This window comes from Lepus europaeus, chromosome 4 (assembly GCF_033115175.1).
Source record: "Lepus europaeus isolate LE1 chromosome 4, mLepTim1.pri, whole genome shotgun sequence".
Lineage (NCBI taxonomy): Eukaryota > Metazoa > Chordata > Mammalia > Lagomorpha > Leporidae > Lepus > Lepus europaeus.
Genome location: NC_084830.1, coordinates 160827895 through 160844421, shown reverse-complemented (window position 1 = coordinate 160844421; position 16527 = coordinate 160827895). Strand labels below are relative to the sequence as shown.

General features: G+C 55.2%; 1 protein-coding gene across 2 annotated transcripts in view; it reads right to left on the bottom strand.

Annotated features, from left to right (window-relative positions):
• The window catches only part of SEMA6A (semaphorin 6A), a 103878-nt gene that overhangs the window by 16526 nt on the left and 70825 nt on the right, over positions 1–16527 (bottom strand). The window contains exons 11-18 of one of the 2 annotated variants that reach the window (XM_062189818.1): positions 14710–14841; positions 13276–13431; positions 11915–12091; positions 11174–11314; positions 11007–11087; positions 9240–9298; positions 7147–7167; positions 2078–2242 (exon numbers count right to left, since the gene is read on the bottom strand). In XM_062189818.1, coding sequence (XP_062045802.1) covers positions 2078–2242; positions 7147–7167; positions 9240–9298; positions 11007–11087; positions 11174–11314; positions 11915–12091; positions 13276–13431; positions 14710–14841 — 932 coding nt within the window. The remainder of the gene's footprint in view (positions 1–2077; positions 2243–7146; positions 7168–9239; positions 9299–11006; positions 11088–11173; positions 11315–11914; positions 12092–13275; positions 13432–14709; positions 14842–16527) is intronic. The other variant, XM_062189819.1, reaches the window with a different exon arrangement.

The following is a 16527-nucleotide window of genomic DNA, read 5'->3' as shown; positions in this document are numbered from 1 at the left end:
TCCCGCGGGGCCGAGGGGACGCCGAGGACAATGGTAGCAGACGCGGTGGGGCTGCAGGTGAGGCATGGCGCGGTGACGGTGACACACGGGAGGGACGCACAGGGCGGAGACCACAGACACAGCCAGGGACAGACAGCAGGCGGCGGGCAAACATACTCTGGGGGGGCCGGCTCGGCGTCGTGGGAACTTCCACTCCAGAGTATATTTGGAGCACACGAATGTCACAGGCCCACGGGACAAGGGCGCCACCCGCCGCAGGCCCTCGGGCAACCCGCACATCCGGGACCTGCGGCGCGGGCGGATGTGACATCATCACGGCGCCAGGGTCAGGGAGTGGCGGGAAGCGAGGGCGGCAGGGATTGGTTCAAGTCAGGGGGGCGACGTCACGAGTCAGGAAAGGGGCGGGGCTTTCCGAGTCACGTCACACAGTGCCGGGGTGGTGGGGGGCAGGGCAGGCGAACGAAACAGAACGCGTGGGAAAAACCATGAAGTTCAACAGAAAAACAAGTCAGCAGATGGAAATCAAAATCATAAGAAGTCATGGTCGAAACAACAGGCAGCTCATCCTTCGCGAAGGTTTCCGCACAGTGCTCGTTGGCGTTGCCCCGTCAGCCGCTGCGTCGCGCGTGGGCAGCAGCGCAGCTGGACCGGGCAAGGCAAGGAGGCGGGCACGACAGTGGTCATGGGGAGCGCCCGTGCAGCCACCTCTGCCACCATTGCCTGACACGTGACTGCTTCCGGCCCGCCACGGCACTGCGTCGTCTGGACTGTTCCAGAAGCTTCGTCCCCACGGGAGCGACAGTGGAGACGCTGCAGGCCGCCCGGCTCCGGGAGGACAGAGCCCCTGGGAGCCACAGCGCGGGGCTGGGCTGGGGTCGCCACGGCCAGTCAAGATGGCCGTGGCTGAGGCCTGGAGCCACACAGAACGAACAGGACATCTGCTGGGCCCGGGGCTTCTCCTCTACCTGGTGCTCTCCCTCGGGACAGTTAGGAGCAGGGATTCCTCCCCACGAGGCCGAGGAGACCAAAGCCGCGTCAGCCAAACCGAACCGAACCCAGATTTGCAGCAGGGTGTGTTCCCATGTGGGGAAAGAGAAAAATGAGCTCCAGACGAGCTGGAGCCGGCTCCGGCCTCACACTTGGGCCCGGCGAGCAGGGCAGCAGGACGTTCGGCAGTCTCGGGAGCCGAGGAGCCGAAAAGGGAGGCAAATTTAGCAGGCGAGGCTGGCCCAGAAACAGTGTGCGGGAGTGCGGACGGGAACGTGGCCACAGGACGCTCTGGGAGAGCGGGACCGTCTTGCCGTCCCGAACCCAAACTCCTGCTTGGACGCACTCTTGAGAACATCTAGGAGCGAACGATCCCGAGTGGGGCGAAGCATCCTAACTGGCCTGGTCAGCCTGATTCCCAGGCCTGCGTTTGGACAGGGAGAGGCCTCCTCCGTGGCAGCTGCGGCCGGAGTGGGATGTGTTAGCGGAGGCAGCGCGTGGCAAGGAAGAGAGAGGACATTTCCTGTCTGTGGTGCCGAACAGCAGGCAGGGAGAATTTCGGGCAGGTCCCAGCGGAGCCCCTTCCCCCCAGCGTGGCTCTCTGTCCGTTTCCCACGCATGGCAGCTCTGCTCGATGAAGTGAGTATTTTTGTTTGAGCTGCGGTCCCCTCGGGGTGGTTCCAGTAGGCCTGAGGGTGCCGCGCTGTTCAAATTCAGCACCACGCGAGGGAGGGCAGCTCCCCACCTCAGAGCCAGGATGTGGGGCGCAGAGGGGCCCAAAGCACAGAATGGACCAGCGGGCGGGACTCCCAGGGGCCACGCCTCCCCTGGGTGGAGAGGCTGGGGAGCCCCGCCTCCTTTGGGTGGGAAAGCTCAGCAGATGCGCTTTTTGTTTTGTGTGGTTCCTCCGTGGGCAGGGAGTAAGTTAGGCGGAGGCCTCACGGACAGGCTGGGGATGCAGCCTGTTTTGAGCAGTTTGGGTCACCGTGCAGCCCTGAACGGTGCCGGGCTTCGGCTGGAAGCAGTCACATTGTCCTCCCAGCTTCCCCCTCCCTCTCCCCGCAGAGGAAGAGGGATTCCAAGGCCTTACCCTTCTTGTCTTGGTGGTTATGGGAAGACACTGGCCCCAAAGGGTCCGTGCTGCCGGGTGGGTGATGCAGCTCGGTCCAGTCGGGCAGCCCTGCCCTGGACTCGTGGCCCTCCCGAGCCGCCGCGTCGGATGTGGTGCTGCTGGGCAGGGGGGAGCCGGAGCGCCCTGTTCCAGCACAAACACAGTTAGGGGCTGTGTCCTCGCACACACCAGGCGCTCTGTTCCCTCTCTGTGCCCTCTGCTCTGGGCCGGCAGGCGACGCTCACACTGGCCCCGGGGACAGTCAGGCTTAGGGGGTGGGGTGAGCCTGTGGGGACAGTGACCCGTCCCTTTCAGTGCTGGGAGGGCAGAGGGCCCGACACGGTGGTGTCCCTCTTTGGACATCCCTTGGTAGCACTGAGGTGGTCTGTGTGCACTCCTAGCCACGGCTTGTCAGTGGTGGGCAGGGTGGTGGCACTGGAGGGGCCGCTCCCTGACTGACAGCTCGGCTGTGGAGAGCCCTCCCACGGGTTCCCCACGGGGTCAGGGGATGGGTTCCAACACAAGTGTGCAAGCTTTCTCTTGCCTGGAAGAGGCACTACTGCCATGTCCCTTCCCCGGCCGGGGGGGGGGGGGGCCTCCGCTGCTGCATTCCCACGGCCCGCCCTTCTGTGTGTGACTGCAATAAACGGAGTTTCACAGTTTTGTGACTGATTTATGCTGGGTTGGTTCTGAGGCCTCACTAACCGACACGACTCAAGTTGGAAGAGGATGGAGCTCTGAGATAGAGTTGTCTGCCGCAGGCTAACAGCACAGGATCGGCCACTGCAGGAGCTGGGGCCTCTCCTGTGAGCCCTCCCTGCCACTGGCCATGTACCGGGTGCTGTCATGATGACTTAAAGAAACCCTGTCACCTGCTCTGGTAGAAGTAAAACATCCTCTCCTATCGCAACCTCTTGGACAGTTTGTGAAAAAGACACCAGGACATTTGCATGTGTCATCCTTGCCCTTGGCAGAGAGCAGGACACTCAGCCACTAACTGCACCAGCTCCAGCCTCAGGCTGCAGCCCCCTCGTCCGTGACACAGGGAACACTGCCCCAGAGATGGGTGATGAGGACCGACATGCTGCAGCTTCTTGTTAAACAATAATTCCTGGAGTTGGACTCCCAGGAGGCTTGAATACCGCAAATTACAGACGGCATGTGCAAAAAAGAAAAAATGTTGCTTTTTATCTTTTTAAGATTTTGCTTAGCAGAGAAAAGCAAGCCAAGTGGTTCATCTGGGCTGCGATGGCGTCTGTGGAACCAGCGTCCTTAGCGCCAGCACAGAGCTCTGGGACCAATCAAGAGGTCTTCTTCTGCAGGAAGCTCATTTGGCTCCACACGGCAGCTTCACATCCCACCACTACGAACATGCTCACTTAAAATTCCAGGAATGCTGCTTGCTTTTACATTTCCGGGTTTCGGATCTCATCAAGCTGATAAGCTCACAGGGTCAGGAAAATCAGCCGGAGAAATGGAAATGCAGAATTTCCTCTACTTCCTTTCTGCTTATGTTGACACTTAACCTGTGCTTCCCACTTTTGAATTCAAGATTGTTTTAGTAAAATAGACGGTCTGCTAAGAGGAAACTCAGCCCCAAGCAAAAGCAGATGACGAGAAATAGCTTTGTATGGAGCCGGGAAGAGAGAGGGAGACCAAAAAACTCCTCCCTTCTAAGTAGCACGAATTTCTTTGACCTGAATTGATAAGCAATTTGAGCACTTTCCATTTAACTGTGTTCCAGGGGCCGATTTTATGGTAATGCCGCAAGTACGGTTTGGGGAGAGCATTTCTTAATACGGTAATCTAGGGGGAACGCGCGCCCCAGGCACACATTCTCTGTAGAAAGATTTCCTGGCCCATATGCTGTGAATGCATGGAAAACTCATTGGTAATGGAAAGCTATGGCTACGAGAGGAAATCTAACGTGGGCCAGATGGTCTAACGTTAGGTAGGAAATGTCTGAGCAAGCGTGAGAAGCAGCCGCTCTCTCCCTATCGCTACAGTTAGTCACAGACCCACCACACCCCCCTTGGTTGTTTGTAAATCTAGAGAAACCATGCATCCGAATTATTCGAAAGGGGGAAAAAATGGAGCTGCACAAGGCTTGGGAACTTTTAAACCTGTGCTTGAGGACAGAGTGCGTGTGCCAGTGGAGCCCATGGTGAGCTACAAAGAGAAAGCAGCGCGTGGGTCTCTGACACTGTGCAACCATGGAGAACAGAACGGAGTAGCGGGCCTCAGCCTGCAGTCAGAGGGAAAAACGCTACAAAGAGACCACTTATATTCCCTCTTAGAATCTGATTTTAGAGGGGCCGTTATTTTCATATATTTGTCACCAAAATAATGCTGCAAGAGTAGGCCCTCAGTTGTGAATGTACTGTACGGCAGTAGATTGGGAACCACATTTTTATCTTGATGCTCCATTCCGACCAGTGGAACTTACGTTGTAATATTCTTATGAAATATAAATCACTATATTGAAAAAGGTAACATCAGTGCATCATACCGTTTCTCTATATCTACAAGTTAGTGTGATTCCAGAGGTTAGAGAGCTGCCAAACTACTCTATCCTATTAGCAATGACTGTAGCCAATTAGACACACACAAAGACACTCATGAATACGAGAGAGGAAGAGAGCAGGGGACTCATCAGGGCCCAATTCACTAAACGGAGATCTTGCACATGTAACGGGGCTGCACCAGCGCCTGTGCCAGGCAGCACGCCTGCACGCTCTGGAGTGGGCGGTTCTGGTTGTGAGGGTCGCCCCGTGGGCCTGCGTGTGGGACATGCACAGGACGCAGAAAGGGAGAGTGTGGGTGCCGTGGACTTTGGGATTGGCTTCCTTGTCTGCACGCTGGTCCTGCCTCTGTTCTCACACATTCGGTGCCTAGGCCAGCGCCTGCGCGGAAGAGGCCCCCAGGGAGGTTTTGCTGAATGACTACTTTTTATCTATTCTGGGTCTGTTAACTCTGAAATAAGCACCTCTTGCAACAGTTTTTGAAAAAAAGCCTCCTACATTTTTCTAAGTAGTGTCTGGGCCAGCCCTCATCTTGATGGTTAATTAATCATTTGACCGCTCAATACGGAATAGATTGAGCCTGCAGTGGACAGCACCAGGCTCTGGAAGGCAAGTCTTTTAGCTCCTCACAGAAACCACTGCCTGAGCGCCGAGGACAAATGGGCACTGACCTTGCAGGCGTCCGTAGGGGAGAATTAATAAGGACTTTTCCTTTTGTAAAGGACTGGGACTCACAGCTCAGAGACCGATCTCGCTTCATAAAGCGGACCCTGTGGTTTAAGTATTCTGTGTGTTGAGAAATGAGCTGGAGAGCGAGCGTTGGTCTTAGGACAGTGGACAGCTGCTGGGGAGGCTGCTGGTTCAGTGAGATTCAGCACCTGGGTTTCTCAGTCTCTGACCAAGGTGATGCAGTTATGGGAGATGATGGCAAAGTGTGACACTGGAAAAAGCAGATCTACGTGCCGTCACTAGCCAAAGGGCAGGCCAAGTTCTCTGCTGTGTGCCTCCTGAGCAGTCTTTTTCCCGTCCTTGTTGTTCAGTATTCTGGTCTGAATCACGGAAGAGCAGCGCTGATGGGCACCAGTGCTGTGGGCTGCCCTTCCCCACCTGAGGGCCCAGTCAGGGGAAGCTGGGCACCGCCTCCCTAGCTGTGCAGCTCCAGTGTGTAAGACAATCGTGAAGACTTTTGAAAGGGCTGTTAATTTCGTTTATGCTAATTCTTGCAGGGCGCCAGCATAGACACAGAGCTATTAAACACATTCGGAGCCTTGTCGAACTGTTTCTTATGACCTTGAATCTGAAAAAGGAAAAGTTTTCTTCTCCCTCCTTTTCTTCATTTTATAGCCCTCCTATATTATATCCTTCTAGATGAGGGGTCTTCAAAAACATTTGTGGAAAATGCGTGTTTTGAAAAACCTATGCATGGGTTGCAGAATTTTTGGCATCAAGATAAACTCGCCTTTAGGTTCCACATTTCCCTAGACTTTCTGCAGGCCCTCATATTTAAAGGCTGTCCCAGAACTGTTGCCGCTTGTGTATCTCAGACAAACAGAGAGGACAGTGGCTGTGTAGCAACGAGACGAGTTGTTCCTGTTACCATGTAGAAGCTGGGGTTTGCCATCAGACAGATGTCTGTGCACTCTCTTTAAAGAAACACACGGAGAGCCGGCCCTAGTACATATCTGGCAGGACTCCGAGATGGCAGTGGAATGGGTGCCCCACATTTCAGCTGTTGGCACAAAGGGTTCAGAATATGCTGTGTATGGCGTCTGGAGCCCTGTTCAGCACAGCACTTGTGTGTTTCAAACCAAGAACAATGGGGCTGGATCCTGTTTGCACATCACTTCCACCATGTCACTCTTTCTTCTATACGTCCTGAAGAAATCGCACTGAGAAGCTGCGGATCCATGGGCTTTGTGAGCTTAAATTTCAGTGGCCCATTTTAGATGAGACAGGGCAATTCTGCTTCATCCGAACACGTCTCCGCCCCGCGGAGGGTGCTGTGCTGTGGGCCAGGAGTGCTTGTGCCTTGGGCCTAAGCACCATTCTTTTATCTTGGAGGCGCCCATGGCTAAAATCCATTTCTTTTCCTTCGAGAACTCATCACATATATTCTCCGCGGTTGGCATATTTCATGTTGCGTGCATTAAAAATTTAGAGCTGAGTCGCCCACATCAGCTGTCTCAGGCGAGCAGAGCGATTTCTGAGGCATTGTGAAATCTATAAATAATTTTAGTGAATTGGGGCCTCGTGTAACAAAGAACCTGGCCCATGAAGTTTAGGTATTAGAACTACAAACTACCACAGGGTGAGTGACTTTAAGAACTGAGAGAAAATACCCCATAAACTGACCATGCACTGTGTTGTAAGACATTTCATGATCTGGTGGAGGAGTTGAAATGTCTATAAAAAAAAGGATGCGCATCAAAAATTAACTGAAAGAAACTAAAGGTTTGCAAATACTCAAGAGGATTAGTGAGACAGGCTTTCCCCCATGGAAAATCAGGAGATCAGCGTCCTCCTTACCGTTCAGGGCCACGAAGGAATCTGAAAGACAAGAGCGGAGAAGGTGACTCAGCGCGCGATCCTGTGGGTGCCTGTGAGCCCACACCCGCCCCGCTCGGTCTCATTTCACGCCTGCCCGTCTCTTCCACCCAGTGAGTGTCCTCCGATCCACTGCCAAGGGGCAGAGCAGCAGAAGTGAGCAGAGGGAATGCAAACTGGGATTATCAGAGATTCTGGGGACTTCAGCCCGAGTTGATACAGAGGGCGGCAGGGAGGGATGGGTGTCAGAGAGAGCTCTTTTCTCCTCTCCTTTTACCCTCAAAACCGAGCAGGGAGGGACTTTTGGGGTCACCATGCTCTGGTCTCAGCAGCGTTTTAGTTTGGATATTAAACCAACAACACACAGCCCTCCCCACCTCCCACGGACACACGTGGGGTGCCATCTTCCCTCCGTGTCCAGCGCTGCCTTCTGTGAACCCCTCATTTCCCCAGTGACCCCTGCCCTCTCTGCACACCTGTGTGTGAACAGGTATGTGCAGCAGCGGCCTGGCCTCCCATCCTGAGCCAGCCTTGGCAGGGCCTCTGCAGCAGTGGGGTTCAGGGTTGTGGACCCACTAGAAAGCACCCAGGCAGGTCTGGGGCTGGACCTTCCAGGCTACCCTACACACAGCAGGGCCTGCTGAGGGTGTCCCCTGGGCCAGACACGCAGGAGCAGCCTCCTGGTATAGTGGAAGCCATAGAGGGGGCAGGAACGGCCACCTTCACCTTCGTCACTTTTCCTGATTCCACCCAGATTTACAGCCTTGTCTTTTAATGGATGCCATACCACCAGCTCAGGACAATTAGATAAGACTGGTTCTGTAAGGCCTCTCATCTCTCCACCCACCCCCACACCCCGAAACCTGTCTCAAATGCACCAAGGTGACCCAGGCCAGAGATGAGACCTCCAGCTCTCTCACAGAGCAGCCGAGTGCACCCCACACACAGCACATCTGTGATGGCACTGTCTCCTGTGCTGATGGCTAACTCGTACATTTTGCACGTGAAGACATAACGAGCATTTTTTTTTGCCAAAACACATTTGCAAACAAAACCTTCATATGGCAAAGCACTGGAAGGTACTCTGCCCCCTCACGTGATGACAGCTGATCTTTACAAAGGCATGAGTTGGAAAGTTAGACGGTCGATGACCCCTTGGAAGGAAATTTTGGTCCTCGTGCCTCAAAGACTTAGAGTTACATCCAGGGAATGAGTATCAGCTAAGAGTATGGTCCCATTCTGAAGCAAGCTTCTTGAAGTCCAGTGTGTGAGACACTCAGAATCACAAACCACACATATCTTGCAGGAGTGTGGCATTTTTCTTTAAATTAGCACAAACACAGTATTTTCAAGGAGGTGTGGGTGTTAATCAGGACACAGGACAACTGGGCGGATTTTTGACTATGATCTTTTATATCAAGTTCTAACTAAAAGGTTAACAGTAAATAACATTTCAAATGAACCCTGAGATTCACACAGCAGGTTAATTCCTCTGAAAAGGTTACTTTGAATCATTTTGTAACAGTGTGATAGTGCTGAGGTTTTTTTTCTATCACAAGTGGTAATGTACATAAATCTAATTTAAAGAAAAATAATTACTCTTCTTGTTGATAAGTTCAGGAAGAATACAGCAGTCTCACTGAATTAAAAAAGCTGGACTGTAGTGATCAATCTTTTTATTATTTGGCTGGAAATTACAGTGTGTGAGAACGTGTTAAAACAACAATACTGTCATTTTTGTAATGGAAATGCTGATATAACTTACTGTTTGCTCTAATTAATATTCTGTAGAGCGAATCCGCTCCACAGCCTTCAACAATGAGGTAGGTGCCAGCACTCACAGCAACACTGACAGCACTGGCTCGCTCTGTTTCCCTCTCCCTCTCTCTCTCCCTCTCTCTCTCTCTCTCACACACACACACAGCTGGCTTCCTTTGTATGTAGAAGATGATTTCTATTGTGAATGCATGTCCCAGTGTCAGCTGCTCTCAGAGCCACACGTGGGCTATTGTGTCTGGGCCACTCGGCAAAAGCATCTGAGCCCCAAGACACAGCTGGCAGAAAGCGGCACTTACTGTGACAGTCTCCCAGGCCGTCGGTGTTGCCACGCTCTATGTCCTGCTCGAAAGTCAGTCTGCGAGGGGGGAGAGGGACAGACAGAAACGGATACCATAAGTGAGTCGTGACCGGGAAGGAGCTGCAGTGTCATTAAAGCGACACAGTGTGATAGATCGAGTGGCAGGTGCAAGCGAGAACTAGACAAGAGTTTGGAACTTCATCCTGGACGTTTATAGAAATGAGTCTGATGGGAGTCTCTGAAGAGAGAGCCTGGTGCAGGCCGTGAATCCAGGAGTTACTCAGGAGGTTAGGAGCTTGTGGTTGTGAGCATCCTTTTCCTCTGTCCCCTGAGCATCTGTGGACACTTGCAAGGTTTAGTTGTGAACATGCACTCATAAACAACACAGACGCTTGCGGATTCCAGTATTTTCCTCTTGACCTTTTCCTTCCCTTTCTACTCTCGCCCTCCTGAACTTTGTTATTTCTTTGCTTAGCAAGGGACTTGTGTATCTCAGGGTTCCAGGGTGCAGATGGCCACTGCACATGTGGGCTAGTGAGGGGCCAGCGCTTTGCTGCCACCACCCAGGTAACCCTCAGCCCCCACGCTCCCTCCCTGTGCTTGCTCCCTCGATAGGTTACAGCTTCACAGAACTAATGGTAAGGATGCTCATGCTGGGTTTTCAAAGAGGCACAGACACTGGTCCACAGCAAGGCTGTCTTCTGGGGGAGTGTGTGTGTGTTCCCATGGCAACAGAAACTTCCACCTGCAGCTGCTTCAGCCAACTCTTGGGTCACACCTTGATGGAAGGATCCACCGTGTTTGGTTTCTGTTTGGTCTTTGTTAGACTCACGTCATTGTGCCCAGAGGAGAAAGACTTCCGGTGGCAACAAATACCAGTGTCCCTTGGAGCCCAAAGTGCACTGCCCACGCAAGCCCACATCATCCAGCACATGCTGTGTTGGGGGGGGGGGGTGACTTCTCGTGTGATTCACGTTTGAATTCAACCAACCAGTGCCTTTGGCCATAGGGTAATCACCAAAAGGTGCTGGGTCAGCTGTGGGCTGAGCGCGCCACATCTCATGGTCCTTCCTCTTCTACCCACCACGCACAGACGCAGGTGCTCACAGGGCAGGGCGTCCACCCGGCTACGGGCAGAGCTGCCCTGATGACACACAGCAGCCAGATTTCCAGGTCACACGTTACAGCCCACATTGGCTCTGCTGTGGGCATGCAGGTCCTCCAGCTGTGCCAGAGAGGCATGAGGCGTGGCCGACCAGCTGGCCCAGGCAGCGGCTAGAGAATAGCCATGGCCAGACCAGCCACCTATCGAGGAGCGGGGTCCCTGCTGTTCAGCCCATGTGCGTGGCGAACTGGACGTGACGCCCTACTCGGAGCACACACACGCTGCTGACTTCTCTCAGCGCCATGCGCTCAATTACGAGAGCCGGCTCTGCTGCGGCTGGGCTGCCCCCTCACTAACCTAATTGGTACCCGGCTGCTCCTCTCCACGGTGGTTCTCAGACCGTGAGGATGAAGGCAGGTTCCTTCTCATCCCTCTCTCCAGGACATGCTTTGAAGCCCCCTGTGTTTCCTTTCTCCGTGTTGCTGAGTCAGCCCGAGGGTGATTAAATCTGCCCATGTGATGTGGGGGGGGGGGGTGTCGCCTTGCTGAGGGCTGCGTGGAGGCGGGGCGTGTGTGTATGTGTGTGTCTGTGTGTGTGAGCGAGCTCAGCCAGCCCTGCACCGGAACGGCCACGCTCCCCTCCCCGCGTGGGCCCCGTACCTGCTGCTGGGTGACAGATGTGCACAGGAGCCTCCTTCCTTCACCCACCCGCAATAGGGGTCTCTGGAGGCGATGCAGGTTCTGTAGGAAGAGGAGGCCTGTGAGCTGCCGGGGACCCCTCTCAGCCACGTGGACATCCTCACCGTCCGCGAGCCAACGGTACCTACTTTTTGCACTTGCCGTGTCGCTCGCACCGGCCGAGGGGCACCTTTATCACGCAGGTGGAGAAGGCAACGTACAGAGAGCTGCTTGCCTGGTCCAGCTGCATGCCCATGATCCTCCGGTCCTCCACGCCGTCATAGCTGCACCTGGAGTGGCGAGGCAGGAAGGCTGTGAATGGGCTCTCTCGAGTCTGTTCTCTTTATCCTGCCACCGCCTTCACACTTACCTCCCAGCCCAACAGGACACAGACCCTTACGCACAGGTGCACATGCGCCCATGTGTGTCTACAGGAACGCACGCAACTGTTGGCAAGGAGCAAACAGTGCTTGTTATGTGTTTCAAGACTTTTACAGGGGCCAGTGTTGGTGTAGCAGGTTAAGCCGCCACCTGTGATCCCAGCATCCCATAACGGTGCTGGTTCATGTCCTGGCTGCTCCACTTCTGATCTAGCCCCCTGCTAATGGCCTAAGACAAGCAGTGGAAGACGGCCCAAGTGCTCGGGCCCTGCACCCACATGAGAGAAGCTGCAAGAAGCTCCTGGCTCTGGCCTGGCCCAGCCCCAGCCATTGCAGCCATCTGGGGCGTGAACCAGTGGATGAAAATCTCTCTCTCTTGCCATCTCGCTCTCTGTGACTCTTTACAAAGCAACACGAAATGGGACCTAAAGATGCATAAAAGCCAAGTCTACCACGGAGTTCTCTGAATGAAAGGGGCCCCGATGGCTCCACAAAGCAACCCGCACTCACTTCTCAGGGTTGTAGACGCTCATCTCCTCCAGGAAGAGGCTGTCGTTTAGGAAGCCACCGGTTCCTATCCTGGCCAAGAACTTCAAGATGACTCCCTTCTCAGATCCCAGGAAAACCACAGTGTGGTTCTGGTAGGGGCCCGCGGCCGTGTCCACTGCGATTTTGGTCAGGCGGTATCTGGAGAGACAGCATTCCAGGTTTTAATCCACCATTAGAGAGCACCTGGCCACTTCAGATGGTCTTGATACAGCTTTCAAGTGAGGGCCTCAGGGAAAATGCACGCATCTGTGTAACGCGCTCAAGTCCTTTCTTCCATCTGTTTCGCCGTCAGCGCAGCTCCGAGGGGAGGAAGGGAGTATGTGTGCGAGCAGAGGAAAGTTCCAGAATAAATGGCTGTCCAGAACCATCCTAAACCATTCTTCAAGGACCCCTCCCACGGGCATCCAGGAAAGCCCGGTGTCCCCCACCCCTGAGGGGGTAAGAAATAACAACTGAGCCCTGTTAACACTGGATTCACATCAGCGAGAGAAGCACTGGCTCTGGTCCCCGTGTTTTGCTGCTGAGACACAGGGCTTGCTCAGCAGAGCGACAGACTGCAGAGTTTTCTGGGGGTAAAGGACAGGGAGGGGGGACCCGCAGCACGGCTCACAAACTCAAGGCCGAGCTGGTCCCGTGGGCTCTCTGCACGCCCTTGGCCAGTTGCCAATTCCTCTGCTTGCAGGGACCACACCCTTGTGGGCCCTCCTGTGGGTCACTGTGGGTGCCACGGCGAGGCTGAGTGCCTTCCCGATACTCCAGGATCTTTCAGGGATCACGGCACAACAGCAGTGGTCAGGTTCATGAGCACTGCTGCCTGCCACGACTGGATGGTACCTGGGATGCCTGAGTTGTGTGAAATAAGCTCTCAATAAATGCAGGGCACGGAATGCCTGACCCAGCAGGGAGCCACGTCCCTCCTGTCCGCCCGCAACGCACCCAGAGTGGCCTCGGAGCCAAGCGGAACAACGTGCTCACGTGGCATGTGTGCACCTGTCTTCTCACTGGCACTGTGGCTGCGGGGGTGTGGCGGCACCCGCCCAGCCGGCCAGCATCTCCCAGGTGAACCCGTGCCCGGCCTGCAGGGGGCGTTAGCGGCACTCACAGTGTGAGTCACTGGCAGGTTCTGTGAGCCGGCCAGCGTCTCCCAGGTGAACCCGTGCCCGGCCTGCAGGGGGCGTTAGCGGCACTCACAGGGTGAGTCACTGGCAGGTTCTGTGAGCCGGCCAGCGTCTCCCAGGTGAACCCGTGCCCGGCCTGCAGGGGGCGTTAGCGGCACTCACAGTGTGAGTCACTGGCAGGTTCTGTGAGCGCCCCGCACCCACCTGACCATTGTTCTCAGGAACCACGGTCTGTGGATGATGGAGGGCACTGCCTCGTCCATGAGCGGGTGGGTCTTGATGAAGTTCAGGGTGTCGTCAGGGAACTCACTGGACGTGGCGTACTTCTCCAGGGAGGAGGAGCCTGCACAGCAGCCCGGCCTGAAACAAAGCGGGGTGGGGGGGAGCTGACTGCACGCCCTCTGGCAAAGTCTCCCCGGGCTTCTCTGAGCTGCTGGCATGGAAGGGAACGAGCCAGAGGCTGCCAAGAGGCCGGCAATGAGATGTCCCCGGGCCACTGCTTTCTTAGGATCAGCCTCCGCCATCGCCGTTCAGCGGGCACAGAGCACAGGTGGGTTTGCGTGTGAATCACTCATTTGCCTCTGCTTGTTTGTGGCAGGTTTGAGAGGCCAGGAACCCAGAGCCTGCTTTCCCAAGACTGAACGGCGACTGTGACAGCTTCCACAGGAAACGCTATGGAAGTAGGAGTGAAGGGACGTCGCAGCTGAGCCAGGTAAGGCCGACCTGTGCAGACAGGCGGGGAGACGGGGCTGGCCCGATGCTGTTTCCAGGCACCAAAGAGCCAGGCTCAGAAAGCATCGTGGTCTGCAGGAGGACGGGGCGGGCACGGGGAAGCACGTGGGGTGCACCTGTCACGGACAGACATGCACCCCAGGCATGGGCCTGGTGACGGGGGACCCTGACTCTCCACACCAAGGGCAGGGCGTCCCCGTGTGCTCCCCACACCCTGCTTCCTGCCTCCATAGGAGGAGGTCAGTGACCCCAGGTGTGGCTTAGAGGGTCTCTCTGAGGTGTGGACACCTGCTGTGCCAGCGAGTGAACAGGCAGGTAACTCAGGTGCCAGGGGAACCTGTCCCCAGGAGAGTGGGTCGTGTCATCCAGTGCAGTCAAAAAGGCATGCGGCAGAGTGCTGTGTTGGGGGAACTATAGGGGAGAGGAGGAGAACAGACGCTAAGGCATGGGGCTTCCTTGTGGACGCACGGGTGTTCAGTGGGGGAGGCAGGTGCGCAGGTGTGGTTCTGTACCACTGGTGGCAGACACTGTCTGGGAGGTGCAACCTGTGGACTCCCACAGTACTCCTGACCTCTCTGAGCCCTGTATTCCCACTGCAGGCCAGTGGGCCAGTGGGGCTGGCTGCACGAGCTGCCCCAACCCTCTAAGGTGACACAGGGCAAACCGCTCACACAGGGGAGAAGCAAAAGCCTACAGAGTGGTGGCTCTGAACATACCAAAGGCCACCCTGGGCTACGGTTAGTGGGACGAAGGCAGGTGACTTCCCACGGCCTGCCCATCCTGGCGTTTGTGTCTATGTGGATGGCACAGAAGACACTGGTGGGCAGGCCACAGGACCGTCACCGTCAGAGGAGCAAGCATCACCGTGTCTGGAAGCTACCACCCAACAGATAAGCGCACGGGTACCTGGGCTTGGGAACTCGCTCATCAGGAACCGGTGTCCAGGTGGAGTCAGGGGACTTCTGCTCCTTGAATCTCCCAGTGAAAACGTTGGCGATGTCCACCATGTCATAGGCACAGACCGCGGAGCCGGGGATGCTGGGACACGGCATGTAACACACGTGGTTACCACACACGGCTCTGCATGCAGCACCCCACCCTGAGGGCTCCTAGTGCACGGACAGAACGTTTCTGCCAACCCGGTGTGCACCAGGACTCTAAGGAACGGGCAGTGGCAAACTGCAGGCACCGTGGCCCTGTGACCTGCTTCAGCTCATATAAGAAACGCAGCGGAGCTGCTGGGGACAGAGCTCATGAATTCCCCAGTGTTTGCCGCCACCGGGAACCCAGAAAGACCTGCGCTGTGCAAATCGGCATCGCGGTGCCCCAGTGTGCACAGCTCCCTGTTCAAACCCAGCTCGCGGTGAGAGCGTGTGTGGCGGACAAACCCCACACACCCCGTATTAGTCATTGTACCTTCACGTTTTTCTGTTTATTTGCTAAGACTCAACAATTTCAGTCCCTAGAACACCAGCAAATAACTCGTCATATTAACAACACCAGCACTTGCAAATAAATCGCCGTGTAAAGTGATAACAGCGGCCGTGGTCCCCAAGTGTAATCACAGCCTTGCCTGGTGTTTCTCCCATCTTGGGTGGGAGCCGTGGGGGACGCACTTGGCCGGGCGCACTGTTTACATGTGGGCCCACATTTGGCTTTGACTTTGGTTGCTCCTGATGCTGATCAGATCAACTACAGGCCCCAGCTGGCTTTGACGTGGCCTCGGGCATAGGGGAGCCGCACGGGGCCAGGCAGAGCAAGCCAGGCTTGGGATGGTAAATGGTGCACGGATGTGGACGTCCCTTCACAATGACCGCGAGAGTTCTATGCCGTCTGTAATTTCATAACGTGGTTACTAAAGTCTTACTGATGAAGCAGGATTCAGGCAGAGGACAAGAGCCTGTTTCAAACGAGGTGGCAGTATGGGCTTCACGGTCTGTAGCTTCTGTGTGCATACTGTTCATTGAATTGGGTATAGGATAGTGATCCTTATCTGGGAATCCTCTGACCCTAGCATTATTTATTTAATTTAAAAAATAATTTTATGTAACAGTTTTTATTTATTTGAAAGGCAGAGAGAGGAAGACGGGGGGCGGAGGGGTAGGTATCTTTCGTCTGCTAGTTCAATGGCTGGGGTAGGCCAGGCTGAAGATGGGAGCTCAATCCAGGTCTCTTATGTGGGTGGCAGGGACCTAATGACCCGAGCTGTGGCAGGCTACCTCCTGGGGTCTGCATTGGTAGGAATGCCGGCATTGGAGCCACGGCCAGGTCGGCACCCAGGCACTCCGACACTGCCAGGCCAAATGCCTGTCCCTGGTAACTTAATTTTGTAAGCCCCTCTTCACGCATCTCCTTTGCTAAGAGCAGCAGGTGTACACGCGTACCTTATATGTTAGAAACACAGGATAGACACTGCCTGGAGTATCTTAGGATACAGTGCAGTAAGGAAGATCCCCTAAGGCTATGCACCCTTCTCAAGGTTTCGGCCTCTTGGGACACCCTTTCTTCTTCCCTTCCTTCCTTCTTTCCCATTCTTTCAGTGTGCATTTACGGAGTCCTTAACCTAAAGCATTACGTGCCCCCTGCACAAGCGCCCTGCCCTCAGCCAGCTCAGAGTCCGGCACAGAGGCCAGTGTGACAACATCAGGTTCAGGGCCATCTGCTGAGGGCAGACGGAGGGACATCCCCAGGTCCCAGGGAGGTAACTCCAGCCGAGAGCTGGGC